The sequence below is a fragment of the Microcaecilia unicolor genome, chromosome 14 (assembly GCF_901765095.1).
Source record: "Microcaecilia unicolor chromosome 14, aMicUni1.1, whole genome shotgun sequence".
NCBI classification, from domain to species: Eukaryota; Metazoa; Chordata; class Amphibia; order Gymnophiona; family Siphonopidae; genus Microcaecilia; species Microcaecilia unicolor.
In genome coordinates, this window is record NC_044044.1 from 37,337,024 (window position 1) to 37,362,347 (window position 25,324).

The 25,324-nt window shown below is 46.2% G+C and overlaps 1 protein-coding gene across 1 annotated transcript in view; it reads left to right on the top strand.

The window, feature by feature from the left end:
* CELF3 (CUGBP Elav-like family member 3) overlaps positions 1-25,324 on the top strand; it is a 55,587-nt gene that overhangs the window by 25,488 nt on the left and 4,775 nt on the right. The window contains exons 3-12 of the mRNA XM_030187045.1: positions 9,125-9,173; positions 9,490-9,618; positions 9,750-9,829; positions 11,321-11,464; positions 12,042-12,192; positions 12,471-12,617; positions 12,896-12,961; positions 13,377-13,478; positions 13,641-13,784; positions 14,323-14,458. Coding sequence (XP_030042905.1) covers positions 9,125-9,173; positions 9,490-9,618; positions 9,750-9,829; positions 11,321-11,464; positions 12,042-12,192; positions 12,471-12,617; positions 12,896-12,961; positions 13,377-13,478; positions 13,641-13,784; positions 14,323-14,450 — 1,140 coding nt within the window. The 3' untranslated portion in view covers positions 14,451-14,458. The remainder of the gene's footprint in view (positions 1-9,124; positions 9,174-9,489; positions 9,619-9,749; positions 9,830-11,320; positions 11,465-12,041; positions 12,193-12,470; positions 12,618-12,895; positions 12,962-13,376; positions 13,479-13,640; positions 13,785-14,322; positions 14,459-25,324) is intronic.

A 25,324-nucleotide genomic window follows, 5' to 3' on the forward strand; every position in this document is an offset into this window, starting at 1 on the left:
GGGTACTGAGAGGAGGGATTTGTCCTGTGAGTGGAGGTTACGGGCGGGAACGTAAGGGGAGATGAGGGTAGAGAGGTAGGGAGGGACTGAGTGCATTTGTAGGACCAACTGCAGAGTCTGCATTTCCTCTTGGAAATGCTAAGAAAAGAACAGGTTCTCCCATTACATCAATATTTCATCCTCTTTTTTTTTTTTCTTTCCTCTTTCTGAATGAGGGGCATTTCTTTTTCCTTGCTCTGTTTAATTTCTCAGAAAGCTGTGCCTGCCACCTTTCACGTCCCTTTGTTTCCATGGTCCCTAGCTGTGTGTTGGGTGACTTGAATTGTTATTTGGGGTTGAGATGCCATACGTTCTGCCTATAAACACACTAGTGGGGGGGGGGGGGGGGTACAGGAGCTCAGACTGACCTCCAGAGCTGTAAGGCTGGGGCTACAAATTGCTTCCTGTTTGGGGGTTTGGTAGCAGGTCAGCAGGAAGGAAAACCTGCAAATCTGCCAGCTATGGAATGGGACCATTACCAACAGGATGCAGCTCACTGGTGTCTCTATGGCTTAGCGAATGATACTGAGAAAGAGCAGCTGGGCTAGATCTCCTCTCGGAGAGCTGCTGTTTAAAGAGAAAGCAGCTGTTATCCAAAAAGCTCTAAGGGAGTGTGTGTGCATCTAGGCTAGAGAAGGTAGCTGGAATAGCAAGGGGTATGGTGGGGCAGGAGTGAGGGGCATTGGCAGAGCTGTGGAGGGGTCTCAGTGTGAGGTGGTGCACTGCAGGAGTAAGGGTCAATGGCAGAGCTGTGTGTGGGGGGAGGGTCTCGGTACTGGAAATAGCAGGAGGTGCTGCAGGGTGGGAGTGAGGGACATTGGCAGAGCTGTGTGTGTCTTACTACTGGACTAGCCGAAGGTGCTGCAGGGTGGGAGTGATATTGCCAAAACAAACGATGGTCTGAAAGTTGCAGTGAGAGCTTTGTCCTGCTCCCCTGCCCTGTGCATCCTGAGCAGCATGCATGCTACCAATTGCTGTTAAAGGCTGTTTCACGTCTTGCACGCAGTGGTGATTCTGCGGGTTGCCATGGTAGCCTGCAATAACCTGGCAACGGAGGGGAAGGCTAGGGCAGGTTACCATGGCAACACTGCACCCTCCAGCTGTGGCCTTTGAGACCAGCTTCTCAGGTGGGAGGGAGCCTGGCGGTCCAATGGCTTCGAGCAGATGTGTTTCTTGGGAAGGGAAGAAAGTCCAGGTGTGCAAAGAGAAGAGTCCCAGCACAGTAGATTAGCAATAATCAATCTGTCAGTCAATTAGCAGAAAATTAATTTCACTGATTGCCTGGGGAGGTTTCAGTTGCTCTAAGTTACAGGCTAATGGCATAGCCCTAATACACGGAGCACCAATGCACGGATATTACTCTGCTCCACACTCCCCAAATCTGAAATGAATATCAGGCAGATCTCAAAGGTGAGTTTTACATCACAGAAAGAATGGGGGTGCAAGGAGGAGCTTATTAGCACAGAGGATCCTCAGCTGCTGGGGTAAGGGATCCTTGGATGTGGGGGGAGTGAGGGGTAAAGCCTTGGATAAGCACAGAAAATTCTTAGCTGTGGGTGTAGGGGAGAGGGAATAAACTCAGACTGTTCTCAGGTGTGGGGTGTAGGGTTTACCCCTCACTGCCCCATGGCATTAAATTCTTTGCTCTTATGCTTCTGCATTCCTACAAGAGCTGAGATTTCCCCTCTGAAATCTCTCACAGGAGCTGTCCAGCCCATGGTGCTGAAAAACAGTCATTACCCTTTAGTAAAGCTGCAGAGTTTCTTGGAGAGTGTTGCATCGCATGCCCCCACCCCACCTCACAGGACCACTCATTAATGGAATTATTATTATTGACTGTGATGATGATTATTATTATTATGATTATAATTATTCATGGTGAGGCCCCAGTATATATGTCAGACCTCATAGACTTACCATCCAGGAACCCAAAAAGATCAGCACGCACATTCTTGAATCTCCTTGCAAAGGACTAAAATATAAATCAACATATGCACCCAGCTTCTCCTACATTAGCACGCAACTATGGAATGCACTACCAAATGTCATAAAAACAATGCATGACCTAACAATCTTCCAAAAACTACTAAAAACGAATCTGTTCAAAAACACATACCACAATGATCCATCCTAAATACCAGACAACGAAACTCTTCCTGTACCAGCCAAAACGGAACTCTCTATACCTGACTGCTTTAGTCACTCTGTCACCAATGAACGTTAATGCACAGCCACCATATTTCTCACGCCGGAAATGAACTGATTATCTAAGTTACTCTATAATTTACTCTATCATTTATGAACTTTAATGTAATACCACTTTGTATTTCTCATTCCGGAAATGGCGATCGCCATTACGGCATAATGTAAGCCACACTGAGCCTGCAAAAAGGTGGGAAAATGTGGGATACAAATGCAACAAATAAGTAAATGATGTAATTTGGGTTATGTAGAGTGTGTTGGTGCAGACCTCACTGCTGGGAACACGAAACGTTAGAAAGCTTGTCCGATGTTCACACACCAAACCATTCTGTCACTCCACTGGTCAGTGACGCTCTGGCTCAGGGTCGGTGCTCAGACTGGAATAGTGATAAATAACCAGAAGGTTTATCTTGTGAGTTCTCTCCTGCCTTCTGACAACATTCAAATTTCTTGGCCTGACAAGTAATACAACCTTCTAAAGGGAGTCCAGACAATTCTCGGTTCTGATGGCTTGTGGCTGTAGGAAGGACCATTTTGAAAACCATGTTTTCAGTAAATCAGTTCATTAGTCCTGGAAATGGGGCAATTTTCACAATGCCACCCTCTATAGAGATAAAAATACTGTTTCATGCATCCTGTTACCCTCTGTAGAAGGAGGTGCTAGAGACTGGATTGAAGGGAATTGGGAACTAAGGTGTGTTTAGCCTGGAAAAACTCTGTGCTCAAGTTAACAGGGTGTGAACAGGTGCTGGTACTTTATGTGGGGTAGATTTTTGAAGTGAAATTATGCACATATTTGATTTTGAAAATCTGTGACAAATAAGGCACGAAAAGTTATAAGATTATCTCCTTCCCCCTCCCCCCCATGGGTGGTTCTGAGTAGTCCAGTTCTAAGGTGCCAGGAATACATACATTTCAATTTGCTTTGACTCTGGAGTTAACTTTTTTTGTGTGAATGTATTGTTTATTTTCACCATAGAAAATACAGAAATAATCAATAGTCTATATGATAACTCCAACATATCAGCATTTTCAAAGAGCAGCCAGTGGTGAAAAAAGATTACCGTGTACCATTATCTCCCTTTCTCCTATTCAAATAAATATTCTTAACAAGAAATGTGGTGTGGATGGATCCCCCTCCCCTTCCCCCACATACACAGATGATAAAATTCAACCATCCCCCTCCCCTTCCCCCACATACACAGGTGATAAAATTCAACCATCCCCCTCCCCTTCCCATAGTACCAGACCACAGATCAACAATCAAATTTTCACATCAAAAACTGAAGAAGGCTCTCCCCTGGATTGTGTAAAGGTCGCCCACACTTGGCAAAGATGCAATGGGTAAAGTAATTGTTAATGGCTCTTTAACTAATAAATTATTGGTGTTAATTGGTATTAATTTGTATAGTGCGCAACCCAAATGGGGGTGGAGTCATAGGAGGAGCATGGGTGGGGTCAGAGGCGTTCCCAATATTTAGGCGCAAGGTACAGAATACTGGGGTTGCACAAGGTTTCAGGAGGCCTCGTGCACTATTTTATAAACAGCGCTGAACCCAGAGGGCTCTTTTCGAATAGCACTTGGCCCAGATTTTTCAGCACCATTTACTGAGCCCTCGTTGGTGGAACAGTTTCTGCACTCTGGGAGTAGCATTTTGTCATTTTTCATGAAAGATTAGAGCTGATTTTTCTATTGCATTAATGTGGAAAGGTCTGAGGACCTCAAATTACACAAGATACAACCTTGGAGCTAATTTTTAAAGGAGAGAGCTCTATAGCTGCTTCCTTTTGTACATACACAAATTGCTGCTAATCTTTGGTTTCCCCGCATGTTCCTACAGTTTTCTGCAGGAGGTGGATTGGTGGTAAAGCACCACAGTCACATTTTAAAAGAGAAATATTTGTGTGCATTTTACTCCCTGGGAATGTCTCTTAATCTGCAAAAACCCATTCATACGTTTAGCTGCTTTGATGGGGGATTTTAATTCCAGTGCAATGTGCCAAATAAATCTGCCTTTGAAACATTTCCTCACGTTTCTGGTCTGATGATAAGAAACCAACTAAGATCAGAATCTAAGCTTCTCATCTAAAGGCAGAGAATGGGAGACCCCCCCCTGCAGTTTCACCCCTTTTCAGCGGTCTTCATTTTGGCAACTGTGCACCTATGATAATTTTTTGTAATTTGCACAGAATAAAACAAATGTGTTTCTGTTTTTTTGACTGTTAACCTGTGTGTAGCCTTGAGCTTCTTTGGGGTTTTCAGTTCAGTTGTCTGCATGTTTCTTTCTAATTTCTGGTCACTTAGTCTGTATTGTCTGTCTGTGTGTCTCGCTGAGATGAGGCGTAGTTGCTGAGTAGGGATCTGTAGGTAGAGGGCTGGTTCTGTTTTCTCCATACTGGTGTAATATTTGCAGTGCTGCCTTTTCATAGGTAATGTTGTTGCTTTGTTAATGCTGGTAGTTGTGTTGTTTTGGTAGGACATGGGGTTTTTTTTTACCCTAGATGCTGTGTGTGTGCTTTGTAAAGGGGGGGGGGGGGGTTGTGTTGCTGTTACTGAAGTGACACAAGAAATTTGAATGGTGAGTAGTAAGACATATCTGAGCACCTTGCACTTATTTTTAGGTGAATTTCTGAGGACACAGAGTGTCTGTCGAAGTGGAGGTGCAGGATTTCTGTTTGTGTTAATGATGAATCACAGATGTTACTCATTTTTTTCTCTCTCTCTACCCCCTCCCCTTCCCAACACTAATAGTAGTGTGTAAAATCCCTGCAGATGCCCAGAATTAATCTTTTTTTTTTTTTTTGTTACATTTGTACCCCGCACTTTCCCACTCATGGCAGGCTCAATTCAGCTTACATATTATATACAGGTACTTATCTTTTGATCCTGGAATTGGTTTAACCATTGCAATGCTGGCTTCATAATACATAGTAACATAGTAACATAGTAGATGACGGCAGAAAAAGACCTGCACGGTCCATCTAGTCTGCCCACGATAAACTCATGTGTATACCTTACCTTGATTTGTACCTGTCTTTTTCAGGGCACAGACCATATAAGTCTGTGCAGCAGTATTTCCCGCCTCCCAACCACCAGTCCCGCCTCCCATCACCGGCTCCGGCACAGACCCCGTATAAGTCTGCCCTCCCCCATCCTAGCCTCTCAACCGCCAACCCCTCTTCCCCCCGCCACCCAATTTCAGCTAAGCTTCTGTGGATCCATTCCTTCTGCACAGGATTCCTTTATGCCTGTCCCACGCATGCTTGAATTCCGTTACCGTTTTCATCTCCACCACCTCCCGCGGGAGGGCATTCCAAGCGTTCACCACCCTCTCCGTGAAGAAATACTTCCTGACATCTTTCCTGAGTCTGCCCCCCTTCAATCTCATTTCATGTCCTCTCGTACTACCGCCTTCCCCTCTCCGGAAAAGATTCGTTTGCGGATTAATACCTTTCAAATATTTGAACGTCTGTATCATATCACCCCTGTTCCTCCTTTCCTCCAGAGTATACATGTTCAGGTCAGCAAGTCTCTCTTCATACGTCTTGGAACGCAACTCCCATACCATCCTTGTAGCTTTTCTTTGTACCGCTTCCATTTTTTTAACATCCTTCGCAAGGTATGGCCTCCAAAACTGAACACAATACTCCAGGTGGGGCCTCACCAACGTCTTATACAGGGGCATTAAAACCTCCTTTTTTCTGCTGGTCACACCTCTCTCTATACAGCCTAGCAACCTTCTCGCTACGGCCACCGCCTTGTTGCACTGTTTCATAGGCTTTAGGTCCTCAGATACTATCACCCCAAGATCCCTCTCCCCGTCCGTGACTATCAGGCTCTCCCCACCTAACACATATGCCTCCCTTGGATTTCTACTCCCTAAGTGCATCACTTTGCATTTCTTCGCATTGAATTTTAATTGCCAAACGTTAGACCATTGTTCCAGCTTCTTCAGATCTTTTTTCATGTTTTCCACTCCCTCCGGGGTGTCCACTCTGTTGCAAATCTTGGTGTCATCCGCAAAAAGGCAAACTTTACCTTGTAACCCTTCGGCAATGTCACTCACAAATATATTGAACAGAATGGGCCCCAGCACCGATCCCTGAGGCACTCCACTACTCACCTTTCCCTCCTCCGAGCGAACTCCATTCACTACCACCCTCTGGCGTCTGCCCGTCAACCAGTTCCTAATCCAGTTCACCACTTCGGGTCCTATCTTCAGCCCTTCTAGTTTATTCAAGAGCCTCCTGTGGGGAACCGTGTCAAAAGCCTTGCTGAAATCTAAGTAGATGACGTCCATAGCACGTCCTTGATTTAATTCTCCCGTCACCCAGTCAAAGAATTCAATGAGATTCGTTTGGCATGACTTCCCTTTGGTGAAACCATGTTGTCTCGGATCTTGCAACTTATTGGCTTCCAGGAAATTCACTATCCTTTCCTTCAGCATGGCTTCCATTACTTTTCCAATAACCGAAGTGAGGCTTACTGGCCTGTAGTTTCCAGCTTCTTCCCTATCCCCACTTTTGTGAAGAGGGACCACCTCCGCCATTCTCCAATCCTTCGGAACCTCTCCCGTCTCCAAGGATTTATTAAACAAATCAAATTAAATAATCTTTGTGTCCATGGCAGGAAAGGGAAAAAAAGATGCAGGGAGGATTGGAAGTCTTAATAAACTTTCTTCTGCTATAACATTACTCAGAACAGAACACGAGTCTATAACCCTTCCCCTTCCCCCCCCCCCCCCCCCCCCAATGGGCTGGGAGCTTCAGTCTTTGAATCAATGGCATTTAACACACAGTAAACCCCAGGTCTGGCCTAGATAAATGCTGTTATTGGCTTAAAGATATTTTCTCAAGGGTTGATTTTAATGGTATATTTCTAAAAAAAAAAAAAAAAAAAAAAAAAAAAAAAAGTCATTACTCTCATTATGAGCCATTAAATCTAATTCAGAGCAGTGGTCTGTGCTTCAACAAATCAAATTGTCAGGAATCAAGCAACAGAAGATTAAAGGAGGTTAGGGATTTAGGTTTTTTTTGTGGTGGACTATAAGTTTTTTTTTAATAAATAGAGTTGTACACGACTGAAAGTAACGTGGTGTACTGCTATGCATTTACAGCCTGCTTCACTGACACGGACTACTCAATAATTACTGTGGATTCTTTTGGATTCGTATTAGGTAAATGAAACCTTTATTAGAGGTGCTAAAATCTACAATGATTAAAATATATACAACGATTAGCTATATAAATAAAAAGAAACGATGTCTATCTATAAACAATCATTACGTCACTGGTCTCTACATCTAAGCAATGCTAAGAGTTCTTAGACCAGGAAAAGAAGCAATAATACACTATACATACAACATCACTGGTCAGGAATTTCAGGCCCTTATCTCATCAGCCGGGAGGCCTGTTACAGCGAAAGCCCGAAGTCTCCTTATGACCAGGAACAAGTCTTTTCTGTGCGGTGTCCACCCACAGATGAAACTCAAAGCTCTGCTGCAACAAGCCCCCCTTTTTATTAAGCTAAAGCTTATTTCAGAGCCAAGGAAAATTACAGAATGCTTGAGAATAGGTAAACAAGCCATACTGTGAGAATGTGGTCACATGTTTCCAAGTCCAGGTGGCCAGTCTGAACTTCGAAAACAAGCACCATCCTCCTCTTCACATACCAAATTAATTAGAGCTGTGTCTTATCTTCTGCATTCCAACTTATTTTCACACAAAGTTAAACAATCATTTTTAAACAGAATTACTTCTAATCAACAATGCAGACCCCAAGTGCACTTGTTAGTCAAGGCAGATAGAGTTGAAAAGCAATCTCTAAAATCCTTTTTATTACACATAGACAGGCAACAGTCAACTTAATAATAGTGATATGATCTTGGCCAAGATGTTTCTAGAAACAAACAACTGTGGTGTTACAGCCCAGGCTTGCATTTCTCAGCCCCATCCATGGAGGCATTACAAATTGTACATCATGGAAATAAGGGAGAAGAAGGAGTGACCCTTCCAGATGATAACAGCTGGTGTAAGAATATTTATTTATTTATTTGTTACATTTGTATCCCACATTTCCACACCTATTTGCAGGCTCAATGTGGCTTACATTGTACCGTAGAGGCATTCACCATCTCAAGTAGAGAAACAAATACAAAGAGTTGTTGTGGACGAATAATGTTCATGTGTTATAGACACATTGGGGAATCGTAGAGAGGGAGAGTTATGCAGAGTCTATTACAAACTTTGGTTTTATTGTGTTGCAAGGTTTAGGCACTTAAGTTGGGTCGATGGGGTATGCCTTTTTGAACAGGTTGGTTTTTAGTGATTTCTGGAGCAGCAAAGAAAGCTGGATGGAGTCACAGGTTCAACCCTGTTACACCTTTAACTCGGTGGATCCTTGGAATTGCCTTTCCTTTGGAGATGAAGACCATGTCTGAATATAAGAAAGCAAGGGACAGGCATGTGGGATCTCTTAGGGAGAGGGGGAGATAGTAGTTGCCGTGGATGGCCAATCTGCCATCATGTTTCTCTCTGTTTACCTTTCTGGACCATCATTTACTGTGTTGGGGTCTGGCCACTGTTGGAGGCACGATTTAGGGCTTGCTGAACCTTGGTCTGACTCAGCATTGTATTCTGACATTTCTCTTTGAATCATCCTGATCCATTCTCCCATCATCTTTCCACCAGATCCTCCATTCAGTATCTCAGCATCTGTCTCTGTCTGAAAAGCTGTCAGCTTTGTATATTCTATTATATAGTAGTGTGGGAGCAGGGGGAACAGTTTTTAGATATGGAAGCAGAGGGCGGTGGGTGATTCTCTTCCCGTATCTCTTTAAGATTTGTAGTATCTGAATGTTTTTGTTCTGTTCTGTTTCTTTAGATGAATCGTCCCATCCAAGTGAAGCCAGCAGACAGTGAAAGCCGCGGAGGTATCGACATCCACAGCCCAGTGGTCAGGGGAGAGGGTAGTAGGGTGTGGGGTAAGAGCAGGGGATGAGAGCTGTGGGGGGATAGTACCCCACCTTTCTGGGGTGGGGTCAGGGGAGGAGGTAATGGGAGCATCCCGTCTCTCTGGGGTACGGACTATGTAACCTGCATGCGAGTATTAGTGTAGTGGGGTCTCTTAGAAAGAGACAGTCCTCAGATAAGCCTTGAGGATCTGCTGTTTTAATGTATGTCCACTCTCACTGCCCCCTGCTTTTAATAGCTCTCTTTCTGCCCCCTCCCTCCTCTCTTGCTCCTCAGGAGACAGGAAGCTCTTTGTGGGAATGTTGGGTAAACAGCAGACGGATGAGGATGTCAGGAAAATGTTTGAAGCCTTTGGGAATATCGATGAATGTACAGTGCTGCGGGGCCCTGATGGGGCCAGCAAAGGTAAATGGACTCCCAGTTTGCAGTGTTTAACACTGGAGAGAACAGTTGACTTGGAAATCATTGCTGCAGAGTTTCTGAGGTGATGGCCCATCACTGTCAGGTCTCAGCAATTTGTATATTTTGTTTCACAGGTTGTGCATTTGTGAAGTTCCAGACCCATGCTGAAGCACAAGCTGCCATTAACAGTCTGCATGGCAGCCGGACTCTGCCGGTAAGGACAAACAGCAGCAGATGGAGGTGCATTTGCCCAGAAAAGGGAGAGCTGGACACTGGTAACCCTAGGGGAAAATGTCACTGGGCTGAGGAGAACCAGGGTTCAATTCCCACTGCAGCTTGTTATGACTTTGGAAACTGCTTCGATTGTAGCCACAGAAAGGCAGTAGATCAAATCCCATCCCCTTTCCCTGTATGCAGCTTTGTCTTCAGTCCAGAAGTGCAAAGCAACCAGCAAGAGGCTGCATTGAAAGGTCCCCTCTCTTCCTCGATTGCTCTGCTGCCCCTCATGGCCAGTCAGTGTATTGTTATTGATAAGAAGCAGGGAGTCTAATTAACTCCCTGCCCTCCCCCATCTATCTGACCACAGAAAGATGACAGGATGCAGATCACTGCAAATGGAGTATAATCAAATGATCTGAAATGAGACTACAAATGATGCTGTACAGCATAAAGGACTGGAAATTCGACGCAAAATGGGCTTTGGATGCCACTATCCATTTCTGAACATTACCGACCCGGCTAGTAGCAGAGCAGCAAATTCTCAGGAAAGCTAGGACTTGATCTGATTAGCAGGGATGTCCAGTGCTGGCTGCATGTGCTCATCGGCTTTGTAGCAGAGTGGGAAGGATTAGAGAAAAGTAACAAGTAAAGACTTGCAGACTTCAGCTGGTGGATGTGAGCGATTGCTGTGGTCCCACAGCACAGAGCAGTAATTATATTTATCTTATCTGGCACAGTGGCATAGCCACGGGTGGGCCTAGGACCACCCAAAATTCTTGTGCATTTGTTATTGGCTGGTAGGCTCCTCTGGTGACAAGGACAGCTCCCTTTTCTACTGTCTAAATGCTGCCATCGTGCTAGCCTCCCCCTGCCGCATGCGTGAAAAGCAAACATGCGCAAAGGGGTGGGGCAGCGCATGGCCAGTGTTGCCAGTTGAAGCAAGAAGGAAAGGGATCTGTTCTTGCCGCCGGAGGACCTCTGAAAATGGCGGGGCTTGGGGACCCCCCCCCCCCCAAAGCACAGGTATTTACTGTAAAGTTTTGACTTGGCACGGGGGGAGGGGAGTGTTGTGGAGACTCCAGTACATGTGCCCACCCAGTTTGCCCATCCAAAATTGCCTCTGAAGGGCACTGAATATTTCTGTTTTATTTAACCACCGTAGCTGCCATTTTAAAACACTGGTCTATTGAGCTGAAAGAAATCAAAGACTATCGCAACAACTCAAGCACCAGGGAGGGGTCGAGACTCCAAAGGGCCAAAGAAAGGGGGTTCAGGGTACAAAGAAAATGAGGGAGACCAGTAACGGGGTCAAGACAGCACAGTGGAGGGGGAAGTGCAAGTGGCAGTAAAAAGCAGAGGAAGTAAAGCAGGTAACAGGCAACAAAGAATGCCCCAGAGACAGCTCATAGCGCTCTGTAATCTAGGGGGCAGGACAGGGATTGAGAGGGGATGAGCTCTGCTGTGAATCTGTCCTTTCTCTCCTCAGGGAGCCTCCTCCAGCCTGGTGGTGAAGTTTGCCGACACAGAGAAGGAGCGGGGATTACGCCGGATGCAGCAGGTTGCCAGTCAGCTGGGCATGTTCAGCCCCATAGCACTGCAATTCGGGGCATACAGTGTCTACACCCAAGCAGTAAGAAACTAGAGCATTTCTCTGCCCACAATGTCCCTGTCACAAACAGCAGCAAGGTCCAGCTAAAATCAGAATACGCCAGAGCTGAAAATGCCTTTCATTCTTCTACAATTTGAATACAAGAGGTTGCTGTCTGTCTGGATGTTCCCAGATGGGTCAGATTTGTGGCACTGTCGGGTGTCAGACAGACAGCAACGAGCTTCCTGATGTCAGTCTCTCAGGTTTAAATCTGCTGCTGTACCTAATTGTACCACAGAGCAAAAAAAGCCCCTTCTGGGACCTCATGGGTGGAACAAAAATATATCCAGGATAGCAAGATGCGCTTGGAAATTCTTTCAAATCGGGCTGCTGGTGCCCAGTACAATTGCGATGGTTTCTTTATCTTTCTGTCACATTTTCTTGGTCTCTAAGGTTCTTCTTTCTCTTCACACGCTTTAGCATTGATGCCTCTTACTTTATCACAATGACCGTTGAGTTTTACACCGGAATTTGGGGGCTCCTGCATTCTCAGGTTAAGCGGCTTGTCCCATTCCCGACTTCCCCTGTATAAATGCGGCTCTTCTCTTGTCCCTCGCAGCTAATGCAGCAGCAGCAGCAGCAAGCTGCCCTCGTGGCCGCACACAGCGCCTACCTGAACCCCATGGCTACCATGGCAGCTGTCCAAATGCATCAGATGGCTACCATTAACCCCAGTGGCATCATAGCTACACCCATCACCCCATCATCAGGTGAGTAGGGGGTGACTAAAGAGGACAGCTGACAAGGAGTGCAGCCCCTGCAACAGTAGCAGAAGGGGAAACCGAGTCTCCCTTCACCAGGGAGTGACAGGGACGAGACCCCTTCCTCCCCCACCCATGTCATCCTGTCAGGATGTGTCTCTCGCTTGCCCATTTTTAAATGTTTCCATGGTCAGCAGGATGCGTCAGCCACATATGGTGATGTCATCCAACAGCCCTCCAATAGCTGCGAGATGCTTTAACTTAAGGTCTTCTGATTGCTGCTGTAGGGACCAACACTCCTCCCACATTGGCTGCCACAGTGTCTGCACTTCCTGCTGCACTGGGAGTAAATGGATACAGCACAGTTCCAGCACCAGCCAGCGGACAGCCTACCTCCGACACTGTCTTCACCAACGGTGTTCATCCATACCCAGGTACAGAGGGGGGGGGGGGGAGGGAGATCCCTGCTATGTGACCTGACATATAAATGTTTTTACTGCTGTAATTGTCTATTGCTTATGTTTGATTTATTCCTTGAGTGAATTCCTTCAAAATAGCAGTAAATAAATCCTAATAAATAAAACATGGAACAGGACAACACAAGCCTGGACCAGCCCCTCCACCTTTAGACATACATTGATAAATGGCTGGTTTCTGCTCCCGTCTAACTCTCATTTAACTCCTACTTTCCGTCTGTTTTGGGATGTCTTAGCTCAGAGTCCAGCTGCGCCTGTGGATCCTCTCCAGCAAGCTTACGCTGGCATGCAGCACTACACAGGTACAGAGGGAGGGACTCTGTAACTTTTTTTTGTAGAGCTTCAAAAATCCAGGGCAGTTCCCCTACAATATAAGGGGGCAGGACACAGGGGAACTCCTCTAGTGTTACAGTATGGAAGGGAGGGAGGGGAAGAGAGGAACTGAGCCCAGGAGGTGAGAGGGACACAGGGAAACACCTGTAGAGCTATAGAATAGGGGGGGGGAGGGGAGCAGATTACGGACAAAGGGAAACTCCTCTAGTTTTACGGTATAGGGAGGAGAAGAGAAGCAGAGCCCAGGAAGTTACAGGGACACAGGAGAACTCTAATGTTATAGGAATGAGAGGGAAATTTTGCTGTATGGCTGGGAAAGACCTCAGTTGGTAGTAATTAGAGTGAGGAACTGTAGGTTGATCTGTGTGTTTTCTGTCTTCACAGCTGCGTACCCTGCTGCCTATGGGCTTGTCAGTCAGGCATTCCCTCCCCAGCCAGCCCTGGTACCCCAGCATGGGCCACCCCATCAGCAGCAGCAGAGAGAAGGTAGGTGCTGCAAACCCTACTAGCAGTTCAGAGGCCTGAGAGCAAAGCATAAGGCGGGAACCACTGTCAATTTGGGGCATCAAGTGAGCTCAGCAATGGTCGGAGAGCAGGGTACGGGGTGGGGAATAAGTCCTTCTAAGTTTGATTGGTTTCCTTTCTCAGGTCCTGAAGGATGTAACATCTTTATTTACCACCTGCCTCAGGAATTCAGTGACTCTGAGATTCTGCAGATGTTTCTACCCTTTGGAAATGTTATCTCTGCCAAAGTGTTTGTGGACCGAGCTACCAATCAAAGCAAGTGTTTTGGTAAGGCCCTGGGAAGAGGGATCACCCATGGAAGAAATGGCAAGCTCCTTACGTCTACTCCCACATATAGTACCCAGAAACCACACATATGTCCAGACCACGTCCAAAGGACTCAGGAATGGACCTTGGACGTGCCCCATCATGCCAGAGACCTGAGCAGTTACATGTCTGAAACCTGCGAAGTGAAAATCTCCCCCTTTCAGGGGGTGGAGGGGGGAGGGGCTTATTTGTGCAGTAATTTCACACCTATTCGATCCACAGAAAGAGCAGGTACATGGTTCATGGCCAGTTTTGTACTAGAGAGCCAATTTTCAACAGGAATTCATATGGGCAGTTTCAAGGTAAGCACGTAGAGAAGTTCCCAAGGGTTCGCATATGGGAGTTGCTTAAAACTGCCCTCATGTACCCCTTCAGCTGTATTCTGAGCTTCTGTCATAGCTGTAGGAGCCTCCCTCCCCCATGCCATCAGCATTGGCCCTCAAAACTTGTTTCCTGCCTTTACTAAACGAATCTATCCCTGTGTTCTCTAACTCCTCAGGGTTTGTAAGTTTTGACAATCCTGCCAGCGCCCAGGCTGCCATCCAGGCCATGAATGGCTTCCAGATTGGCATGAAGCGTCTAAAGGTGCAGCTGAAGAGGCCAAAGGATGCCAACCGGCCTTACTGAGAGAAGAGGTGGGTAATGTGTAGGGGAGCTCCTGCAGTGCAGGACACTACGGTTAACGTCCATTACTGGCAGCAATCAGTCCGTGTGTAGCCTGGGAAGTGATGGAGTTTATAGGGTGTAAATATCGGGGTCTGTTCCATTTTCTGATTCCTGGTTTATTTCCCCTTTTTAAATAACGTGGTGAAGAACAGCAGGAGAGTGACACACTATCTGGTTTTGTCTTATGTATGTGCTGGTTGAGCTTTAGAGAAAGGGTCTCCAACCCAGGCTCCCCACCCTTGGAAAGCCTCAAACCCTCTATGGCAAGGTTTTCATGATATCCACAATTAATACATTTGCCGATGAACAAATGTTTACAGAAATTAGGAAAGCTGGCAAATTGGACAACAGTATAATAATGGATGATTTCATTTACCCAATATTGACTGGATAAACGTTACATCACGGAGCACTAGGGAGGTAAAATTCCTAGATGTAATAAATGACTGCTTCTTGGAGAAACTGGTCCAGGAACCAACAAGAGGGGGAGCCATTTTAGATCTAGTCCTTAGTGGAATGCAGGGCTTAGTACGAGAGGTAACGGTGTTGAGTCCACTGGGAAACCGTGATCAGAACACGATCAGTTTTGAGGCAATATCTGGAGTGAAGTCACAAAGGAAATCTACTGTAACAGCATTTAATTTTTGAAAGGTTGACTATGATAAAATGAGGAAAATGGTTAAAAAGAAGCTAAAAGGATTGGCTGCAAAGGGTAGGCCTTTAAATCAGACATAGACGTTGTTTAAAAATACCATCTTGGAAGCCCAGACCAGATGCATTCCATGTATTTACAAAGGTGAGAAGAAAAGCATATGGAAGCCAGCATGGTTAAAAGGCGAAATGAAAAAGACTATTAGAGCCAAAACAATATCCTTCAAAGAATGGAAAAAGGACCTGAATGAGAAAATAAGAAGCAACATAAGCAATGTCAAGCTAGATGCAAAGCACTGGTAACGAAGGCTATAAGAGAATATGAAGACAAACTCAAAGTAACAACTTTTTCAGGTACGGACAAGGTCATAGCGGAGAAACTGAATGAATTCTTTGCTTCTATCTTTACTGAAGGAAAAATCCATTGAACATTATTAATTTTTTCTTTTTTTTTTTTTTTTTTGGGGGGGGGGGGGGGATTGCCAGGTTCTTGAAGCCTGGATTGGCCGCTGTCAGAGACAGGATGCTGGGCTTGATGGACCCTTGGTCTTTTCCCAGTGTGGCATTACTTATGTACTTATGATTTAATGGGACAGTCAGCATGGATTCAGCCAAGGGAAGTTTTGCCTCACCAATTCCCTTCATTTCTTTGAAGGTGTGAATAAAAATGTTGATGTCGTGTATCTAGATTTTCAGAAACCTTTTGACAAAGTTCCTAATAAGAGACTCCTGAGAAAATTAAAGAATTCATGGTATTGGAGGCAGTGTTCGGCTGTGGAATAGGACTTGGTTACTGGACAGAAAACAGATAGGGTTAAATGGCCATTTCTCTCAATGGAGAAGGGTGAACAGTGGAGTGCCACAGGGATCTGTACTGGAACCGGTGCTTTTTAACATATTTATAAATGATATGGAAATTGGAACGACAAGTGAAGTGATTAAATTTCCATGTGACACAAAACTATTCAAGGTTATAAAAACACGTGGACTATGAAAAATTGCAGGAAAACCTTAGGAAATTGGAAGACTGGGCATCCAAATGAACAAATGAAATTTAATGTGAACAAATGCAAGGTGATGCACATTGGGAAGAATAATCCGAATCATAGTTACTCGATGCTAAGGTCTGCCTTGGGAGTCAGCGAATTAGAGAAGGTTCAAAGAAGAGCGACCAAAATGATAAAGGGGATGGAACTCCTCTCATATGAGGAAAGGCTGAAGAAGTTAGGGCACTTCCGTTTGGAAAAGAGATGGTTGAGGGGAGATATGCTTGTTTCTGTTTGATTTACTGCCTTGAAGGACTATATGAGGTTATTGTTAGGGCCAGCCCTGACGCAGTGTGTCAAATCATGGACCATGTTGGCGTAGATCCATTGAGCATTTAAATGAATCGGCATAAGCAAAGCTAAGTGCTTTTTATTTAAAAAATTGGATACAAAAGAAATGATTAAGTAATTGAATAAAAGTTTTACAGATCGATGAAGAGTTCAGTGAGTCACTAGGAGACTGTCTTGTATGCAGGAAGTCACTGCTGAGGTCTAAAGATTGAAACCCGTTAAGATTGTCTGCATGATTATCCCCACCATTGAGATACTGGACTGAATAAAGTGATTGGCCACTGTTGGAAGCAGGACCCTGGGCTAGATGGACCATTGGTCTGACCCAGTATGGCTATTCTTATGCTCATTTATTAGATCTGATATATACAAGTGGATATTGTGAAAACCAGCCCAGGTTTGGGGATTGCAGGTGTTAAAGAGTGGTGGAGAAAAGAAACCTTCCACCCCTTTTAGCAGAACCTTTCCCTCACTTGCCTAAGCTCAGCCCAGTTCCTTTTTAGCAGGTGACACCTTGGCTTGGTTTGTGTGTGTGTCTATGTTGTAAACTTCTCTATTTTACTTATCGTGTGGTGGGCTGTTCTCCAGAGCTACCAAGTTACAAGAAGACTTTTTGGCCAGTCCTGCTTTTTGACCGTCTATCCCAAAGCAGTGTGGGATTTGTAGTCCCCACTGAAATCAGTGCTGCAGTTCTCAGAATGCATCATGATAGGGTTATCAGAAATGCAGGACTGGCAGCTCTGTGGTTCTTCAATCTGTCTTTATCTCCTGTATTCATTGCATCTGGGCATTAAAGAGACAGAAAGATTTTCCAGAGAAAAGAAAAATGAGCTCCCTTCCTGTCAGCCCCTGAATTGGGAATTGAGCTCCTCACAAATTTCTCCCAAGTAACTTAATTCCAATTTTGAGATGACCATAGTTCCAAATTCCTCCCATTTCCTTTCAGAGTCAGCCAGATTCCCTTTCACCCTGAATGTCTGTGCTGGCTTTAAATAATCTCAGTTTTAGACCTGTGTTACTGACTGGCTCTGTCATGAGCAAGAAACTTTTCTTGGACAATCACGGGAGAGGGTGAGACCAGGACGCTAGCTGGTATCCAGTGATGTAGGGTGAGCAGACAGAGCCGTGCCTGGCTTTTCTCTTAGAGCATGCTGGGACTTGGAGTTGTGGCTTGTATGGATGCATGAAGGGTAAAATCAGGCCTGGCTCAAGCGGTCCGCTGGCCCAGCAGGTGTGAAGGTAGGAGGAATCTATTCTGTCTCTTGGAATGTGTCAGAACCAGTGTGTGATCTCACTCTTTCCTCTGTGTGTGTGTGTGCATATATCAATATATATCCCTTCATATTAAACTACAAATCCAAAACACCTTTTCTTTTTTTTTGCTGCTTAAACCCCACCTACTCCTGCCAGGGTCCAATCATATCTTGAGATGACTTTGTCGTTACGATGTTTACCTAGCAACCGTGCGCTGTCATGGGAGACATAGCTCCGCCCTTTGTAAGTTGCATCCAATGGAATGAAAGTGTTGTGTTTATTTCTAAAGGGGAAAATCCCCTGAAAAGCATCCTGTGCCCAGTGCTGCTGTTTTGCATGGGCCGCGTGGTGTGCCGTGGACTTGACATGGTGGTGGTGGTGGGGAGGGGTCTATTTTCTTAATTTGATGAGTAGTTCCATAACTACATTCCCCTTCTTCATGCCCTGGTGCACCTCGCGCTTTTCCCGTGAATGTTTGCTTGTCTTTTGCCTGTGTTGTGTTTTGCTGTGTAATAACTGGTCTGGGAGTATTACCTCCACTGACTTAGCTTGAGCTGGGAATTTGCCCTGGGGGGTCCTGCATTTGGATTTCCTGCAGGATTTCTCACATCCATTCCAGTCTTCACCCTCCTCTTTTCCCTGCTGATTTCTGCCTCCCCGATTCCAGTTGCTGAAATTGCACCCCAGCTCAGTCTGCAAACCTGCACTGCGTCCGTCCGTCTGTCCCTTGGATGAGAACGTCTGTGTTGTGCCCATTGCATGAGGACAGCTTGGGACATGTTCACGGACTGGAGGTTATTATTGCGGGCAGAATGAAATCTAGGAGTCCTTTTTGATGATTTCCGAAAGTGCTATTTTCACACAGACATTTCAGAGAACGTGATCTGGGTTTGGCTACGTCTGTTTCCCATTTTATATTTAAGAACATTTTCCCATCAGTTTTTGTATGTGCTAGAAAAGAGCTTGTTAAGCGGTTAATATTCTCTCTGTCCTAATATTTGTATGATACTACTACTACTTAACATTTCTAGAGCGCTACTAGGGTTACGCAGCGCTGTACAGTTTAACAAAGAGAGACAGTCCCTGCTCAAAGAGCTTACAATCTAATACACAAGTGAACGGTCGGTCCGATAGGGGCAGTCAAATTGGGGCAGTCTGGATTCACTGAACGGTAAGGGTTAGGTGCCGAACGCAGCATTGAAGAGGTGGGCTTTAAGCAAAGACTTGAAGACAGGCAGGGAGGGGGCTTGGCGTAAGGGCTCAGGAAGGTTGATATACTACTTTGTTACGTATGGAGCTGAAATATCCATGCTGCAGGGCAGGAAGGAAGTGTTTCTGTTCTCATCTCCCGCTGTAGCCTATTGGCTAGAATAACAGACCAATGACCTACAGGAGGAAGTGAGGGAGCTGCTTTGCAGCCTATTAGCTGGCTGTCTCTGACTGACGGGCTCCAGGGGGAAGTGAGGGAGCTGCTTAACCAAAGATATGGGCACTTCCTGCCTGCAGCTGCCAATAGGGAGGGGAAGAGCAGCAGATAGACCAAAGAGGTTTAATGATGAGACGGCATGACGTCAAAAACAGAAGCCAGTTCCCCCAGCAGCCGCCATCTTGTTATGTCCAAAACAGACTATCAGCTGCTGCATCCACGTTGTCGTTGGGCATTATATCTCAGATATATTTTGAAATATGCCGGCTTGTGCAGCATAGGGATACACACAAAAGAATTACATATGGGAATCTTTCAAATAAAAAAAAAATATATATATATATATCAGAGAGCATGTGAAAGGCTTCCAGGGGGTTCTGTGTGCAAGAGAATGAGCTGAATCACAGAGAGAGAGGAAGACGGAAACTTGTTGGTCAATATTCAGCCCGCACCACAAGCGATTTAGCGGGCAAAAGACTTTCCTGCCCATTTAAATCGCTTTGCATTGGGTAGTTGGAATCTAATCACAGCAGACAGACAGGAATCAATGTTCAGGCACAAGGGGGCTGCTAGGAGTGTGGTCACCAATATCAGTGCACAACCACGAGGCGGCACACTAGCCCACCCACCCCAGACCAGCACAACCAGGAAATAAGATTTGTCACAGCTGCGGGCGGGGGTACCTAAGCCAGAAAGGAAAAAAGACTGAGCTTTACGGAAAGAGGGGTGCCCTGTTCAGAGCTGGTACACCCCTTGGACATAGGACTGCACAAGCTTGAGCTGGTATGGGGTGAGGGAGCCGCTTTGCTTCATGGCAGGCCCCACCCCTCCCCCCCAATGCAGCCTTGCTTGATCGCATGGCAAGCCTACATGTGGATTAATAAAAGTAACAATTAGCACAGGCAGTAAGATTGTGTTTGAATGCACGTTGACGTATCAATAAATCTGTGGCTTAATGTTTTACCATTAAAAGAACAGTGTGCCTGATCCGTCACCTGTTGAGGTGGATGAGAAGGGCAGGAAGCAAAAGCAGGGATAGGAGAAGGTCACGGTTGCCCATGTTATTCTGCTGTAAGGGGAAGAGAGGCTGAGTGTGGAGCTGTAGGGAGAGGAATAGGATGGGATTATTGCCTGGGCTGTAAAAGGGCTGGCTGATCGGGACAGGCAGTGGAGCTGTAGGATGAATAGAGGTAGGGTTCCCCCGGACAGGTCCTCTTGGAGACAATGTGTGGCATCTGGGTTTGTGGGCAGGCCTTGGGGTGCTCTCCCCTCAAGGCACCTTATCGCACCCTGGTGGTGTAGTGGTCTCTTTGGGGCAGGAAACAGCCCCACTGACCCACTCGCTGCCGGTACCGCTTCAAAATGGCTGCTGAGACTTCCACAGAAGTCTTGCCAGGTCACCGCTTGAAGTCTCAGCAGCCATTTAGAACTGGGGAGGGAAAGGAAAAAGGAACATGCTCAAGAATGTTTGCTTTTTTGGAAATGTCCATTTTTTCATTTTATATTTAGCAGAGTCCTGAAGAAAATGCATTTCTGTTCCTTTACCAGTATTTTTACTGCTTACAGAGTCTGATTTTCTTGGGGGGGGTTCAAGGTAACTGTGCAGCGTGGGAGCATGGCAGCCGTGTGATGGGATGTGACGTGACAGGGTGGAGGCATTGGGGGGCAGGGTGGGGCTGCGATTTTGTCCTCTTTTTTTTGTCACAGCAACTATGGTAACCCTAAATCTAGGGGGCTAAGAAGGGGTAAAGGGGATTGAACAGGGTTACTGGTTGGGAGCGAGAATGTTGCTGTAAATGTCTGAAAGCTTATCAGGTTTGTGAATAAAGAAGGTTCAGCTGGACCGCCTCATCCCTTTACACTATCTCTGTTTCCTCTTCCATCTGTCCTGTGACTCAGAAGAGGGTGATATAATCCATCTCTCCAGTACCTGCTGTGTCTGAAGCTCCAGCACAGTCAGTGCTGCAGTGATTTCAGAAGGATGAGTCCTGGAGCAAAGGAGAAACTCTCGAGGTTGTGACTCCTTTTGCTGTGCCATGAAAAGCTGCCACCAGCCCCTTCCTCTGAATTCATTGAACAGAAATCGGACATGAAGTGTTTTTTAGATGTTTGTATTGTACACTCTTAGCTTTGCAAGAGTGGTGCAAGCTTTAATATGAAGATCAACAGATGGATAAATGACATCAGACACTGGAGAAGATTCAGGGGTTTGTGGTAGAGCTGCACCTTAGTCAATATCACCTACCATGATTAGAGTTATAGTCTACTGAATATGTACAGAAAACTTTTTATTATTGGTTAGAAAATGTCATTCAATTCAAGAGAACAATTTATTGGCTTTTGCATTTTAGTAATTGTAATGTCTTGAAAGACTAGAGTAACATACCAGATTTGAAGCCATGACTTCCTGCATTTACTACTACTTATTTCTAAAGCACTACTAGATGTACGCAGCGCTGTACACTTGAACATGAAGAGACAGTCCCTGCTCGACAGAGCTTACAATCTAATTAGGACAAACAAGAGATAAGGGAATATTAAAGTGAAGATGATAAAATAAGGGTTCTGAACAAGTGAATAAAGAATTAAAAGCAGCATCAAAAAGGTGGGCTTTTAGCTTAGATTTGAAGACGGCCAGAGATGGAGCTTGACGTACCAGCTCAGGAAGTCTATTCCAGGCATATGGTGCAGCAAGATAAAAGGAACGGAGTCTGGAGTTGGGTCTTACCTCTGAGCCACCAGCAGTTCCTGTGGGTTAGCCTGTATCCTGCAAAGCTCTGAGCCCAGATGAGGGGGAAATAGAAGTTCTGAGAAGCTACCAGGGTGAAAGCTTTGCTGGCCTAGAGGTTGGGTGCTGGCTTAGTAGAAGCGAGGCTGTGGGTTCAGGGATGGTTACTTTTTTGGAAAGTACTTAGAGTATGGAAGAAAATGTATTTCTGTTACTTTACCAGTATTTTTACTGCTTATAGAGCCTGGCTTTCTTGAATTTTTTTTTTTTTTTTTTGGGGGGGGGGGGGGGGGGGGGGGGGGGGGTTAAGGTGACTGGGCAGTGCAGGGGTATGGTGAGGGTATGATAGGACATGGTGTGGAGAAAGTGGGGATATGGCAGGGACAGGGCTGCATTTTATGTCCTCTTTTTTGTCGCAGCAACTCCCCAAAACTCCTCGAAGCCTAGTCTACCTGGCCGTCTCTGGCCCTTCCTGTCACCAGTTTCTGGCCCTTACCATCATCTGGACGTTGGATCGGGGCTCGGGGTCCGCTGTGGCAGAGACTGAGGCTCCATCTTCTGTTTCCCTCGGGTCTGGTCCTGGCGCCGCAGGGGCCGCCTAGTCGCATGGCTGCCCAGCGTCTTGATTCTTGCTTCGCCCTGCACAATCGGTGCGTACAGCGTACGATTGACGGGCATGAGGCGCAGTTGAGTGGCGAGGTGCGGAGCTGAGAGACCTGTGCGCGGTGGGGCCATGTGGCCACGTGGCAGCTGGGTTTCTTCCTTTGCTCCGCTGTGTGGTGGCTGGAGCGGCGTCGGCCTGAGGTGAGAAGTGAGATTGAGAGGCGGCTGACAGAGGGCAGCTAACGGCTGAGCGGCAGCAGGAACAGCTGATCATCAGCGTTGGCATCGGTCTGCTGGGGATGAACTGAGGAAAGTCGGAGGTGATTCCTGAGCCCTCGTCTCAGACCTGTGTCTGGCCCTCTGGTCCCATGATCCTCGCCGTGATCCTTACCAACACTTCAGTCTTACTGTTCTGGCCTGTTCTGCCTTCTGCTCCAGTCCTGCCTTTCTTCAGCCTCATCTACTCACCTTCAACATCATCATCAGCCTCATCGGTCCCGGTCCTGTCTTCAGCCTCAACTGCTGCAGTCCTGCTCGTCTTCAGCCTCATCTGTCCCAACACTCGTCTGCTCATCTTCAGCATCGTCTTCAGCCTCATCCAGTCCTGCTCATCTTCAGCCTCATCTGTTCCAGTCCTGCTCGTCTTCAGCCTCATCTGTTCTGGTCCTGCTTGTCTTCAGCCAAGTCTGCTCATCTTCAGCATCATCTTCAGCTCATCTGTTCCGGTCCTGCACGTCTTCAGCCACTGGTCTTTCTGTTCCAGTCCTGCTCATCTTCAACCTATTCTGTTCCAGTCCTGCTCATCTTCAGCCTCATCTGCTCACCTTCAACATCATCATCAGCCTCATCGGTCCCGATCCTGCCTGTCTTCAGCCTCAACTGCTGCAGTCCTGCTCGTCTTCAGCCTCATCTTCAACTTCATCTGTCCCAACACTCGTCTGCTCATCTTCAGCATCGTCTTCAGCCTCATCTGTTCCAGTCCTGCTCGTCTTCAGCCTCATCTGTTCTGGTCCTGCTTGTCTTCAGCCAAGTCTGCTCATCTTCAGCATCATCTTCAGCTCATCTGTTCCGGTCCTGCACGTCTTCAGCCACTGGTCTTTCTGTTCCAGTCCTGCTCATCTTCAACCTATTCTGTTCCAGTCCTGCTCATCTTCAGCCTCATCTGCTCACCTTCAACATCATCATCAGCCTCATCGGTCCCGATCCTGCCTGTCTTCAGCCTCAACTGCTGCAGTCCTGCTCGTCTTCAGCCTCATCTTCAACTTCATCTGTCCCAACACTCGTCTGCTCATCTTCAGCATCGTCTTCAGCCTCATCTGTTCCAGTCCTGCTAGTCTTCAGCCTCATCTGTTCTGGTCCTGCTTGTCTTCAAACGCAGAAACAAAAGAGGTCCAAAAATTTCCACAAAAGTCCAACACAGAAAAGAAACAGGTGGAAAAACAACTTCAAGGGATCAATCCAAGACAAGAGGTGAGATGCTCCAGAAGAACTTTATTAAGGACCCAACACGGTCCGTGTTTCGGTTTTTAAAAAAACCTTCATCAGGGGTCAATCAGTAGTTGCACAGAGGATATACTGACAGACAATGGAGCTCTTAAAATGTGGTCTCTTGAATAAATAAGAGAGTGTTGCCTCGTACCAACAGATTCAGTATGAAATAGTATCGATACTATTTCATACTGAATCTGTTGGTACGAGGCAACACTCTCTTATTTATTCAAGAGACCACATTTTAAGAGCTCCATTGTCTGTCAGTATATCCTCTGTGCAACTACTGATTGACCCCTGATGAAGGTTTTTTTAAAAACCGAAACACGGACCGTGTTGGGTCCTTAATAAAGTTCTTCTGGAGCATCTCACCTCTTGTCTTGGATTGATCCCTTGAAGTTGTTTTTCCACCTGTTTCTTTCCTGCTTGTCTTCAGCCTCATCTGTTCTGGTCCTGCTTGTCTTCAGCCATGTCTGCTCATCTTCAGCATCATCTTCAGCTCATCTGTTCCGGTCCTGCTCGTCTTCAGCCACTGGTCCTTCTGTTCCAGTCCTGCTCATCTTCAACCTATTCTGTTCCAGTCCTGCTCATCTTCAGCCTCATCTGCTCCTACCTTCAGCCCTGTTCCAGTCCTGCTTATCTTCAGTTTTCATCTGCTCCGGCCTTCAGCTTCATCTGCTCCAGCCTCCGGCCTTCAGCTTCATCTGCTCCAGTCTTCGGCCTGTTCCAGTCCTGGTTATCCTCACCTTCATCTGCTCCAGTTCCTGTTCAGCTTTGACTTGATGCTCAACTGCTGTTTCCACTCATCACCTTTAATTTCAATTACAGTATAAATTGCTGTTCCCACCTAGCACCTGAAAGTACCTCAATCATTATATATGGCCCCTATACACATCCTCTTCCTAGCCCTGTCCCTTCCTAATCTTTTTCCTTACCCCCTTCCTCTCTCCATTACAGGAACTCACTGCCCTTCCATTGACTTCATCACCTCACCTTCTCTCCTACCCCCTTCCTCCTTCTCAGCTTCTAATCTTCATCTCCTCCTTCCCTCCATTTTGCCTTCCCCATTCTACCTGAGTACCTCTCGCCTTCGTGGTCACACCTCTCCTACTCTCCTCCGCTCTCTTTTACTCCTTCTCTTACTCTCTGCTGGTGACATCAATCATAATCCTGGCCCTCCTCTTCTGCCCTCTCCCTTCTTATACAGACCACATCGCGATGTCTCTAATCTCATCTCTATTCCACTCCTTCCTCCTTACCCTTCTCTTACGCCCTATGGAATGCCCGCTCTATCTGAAATAAACTTCCCCACATTCATGACCTTTTCATTTCTCGTTCCCTCCATCTA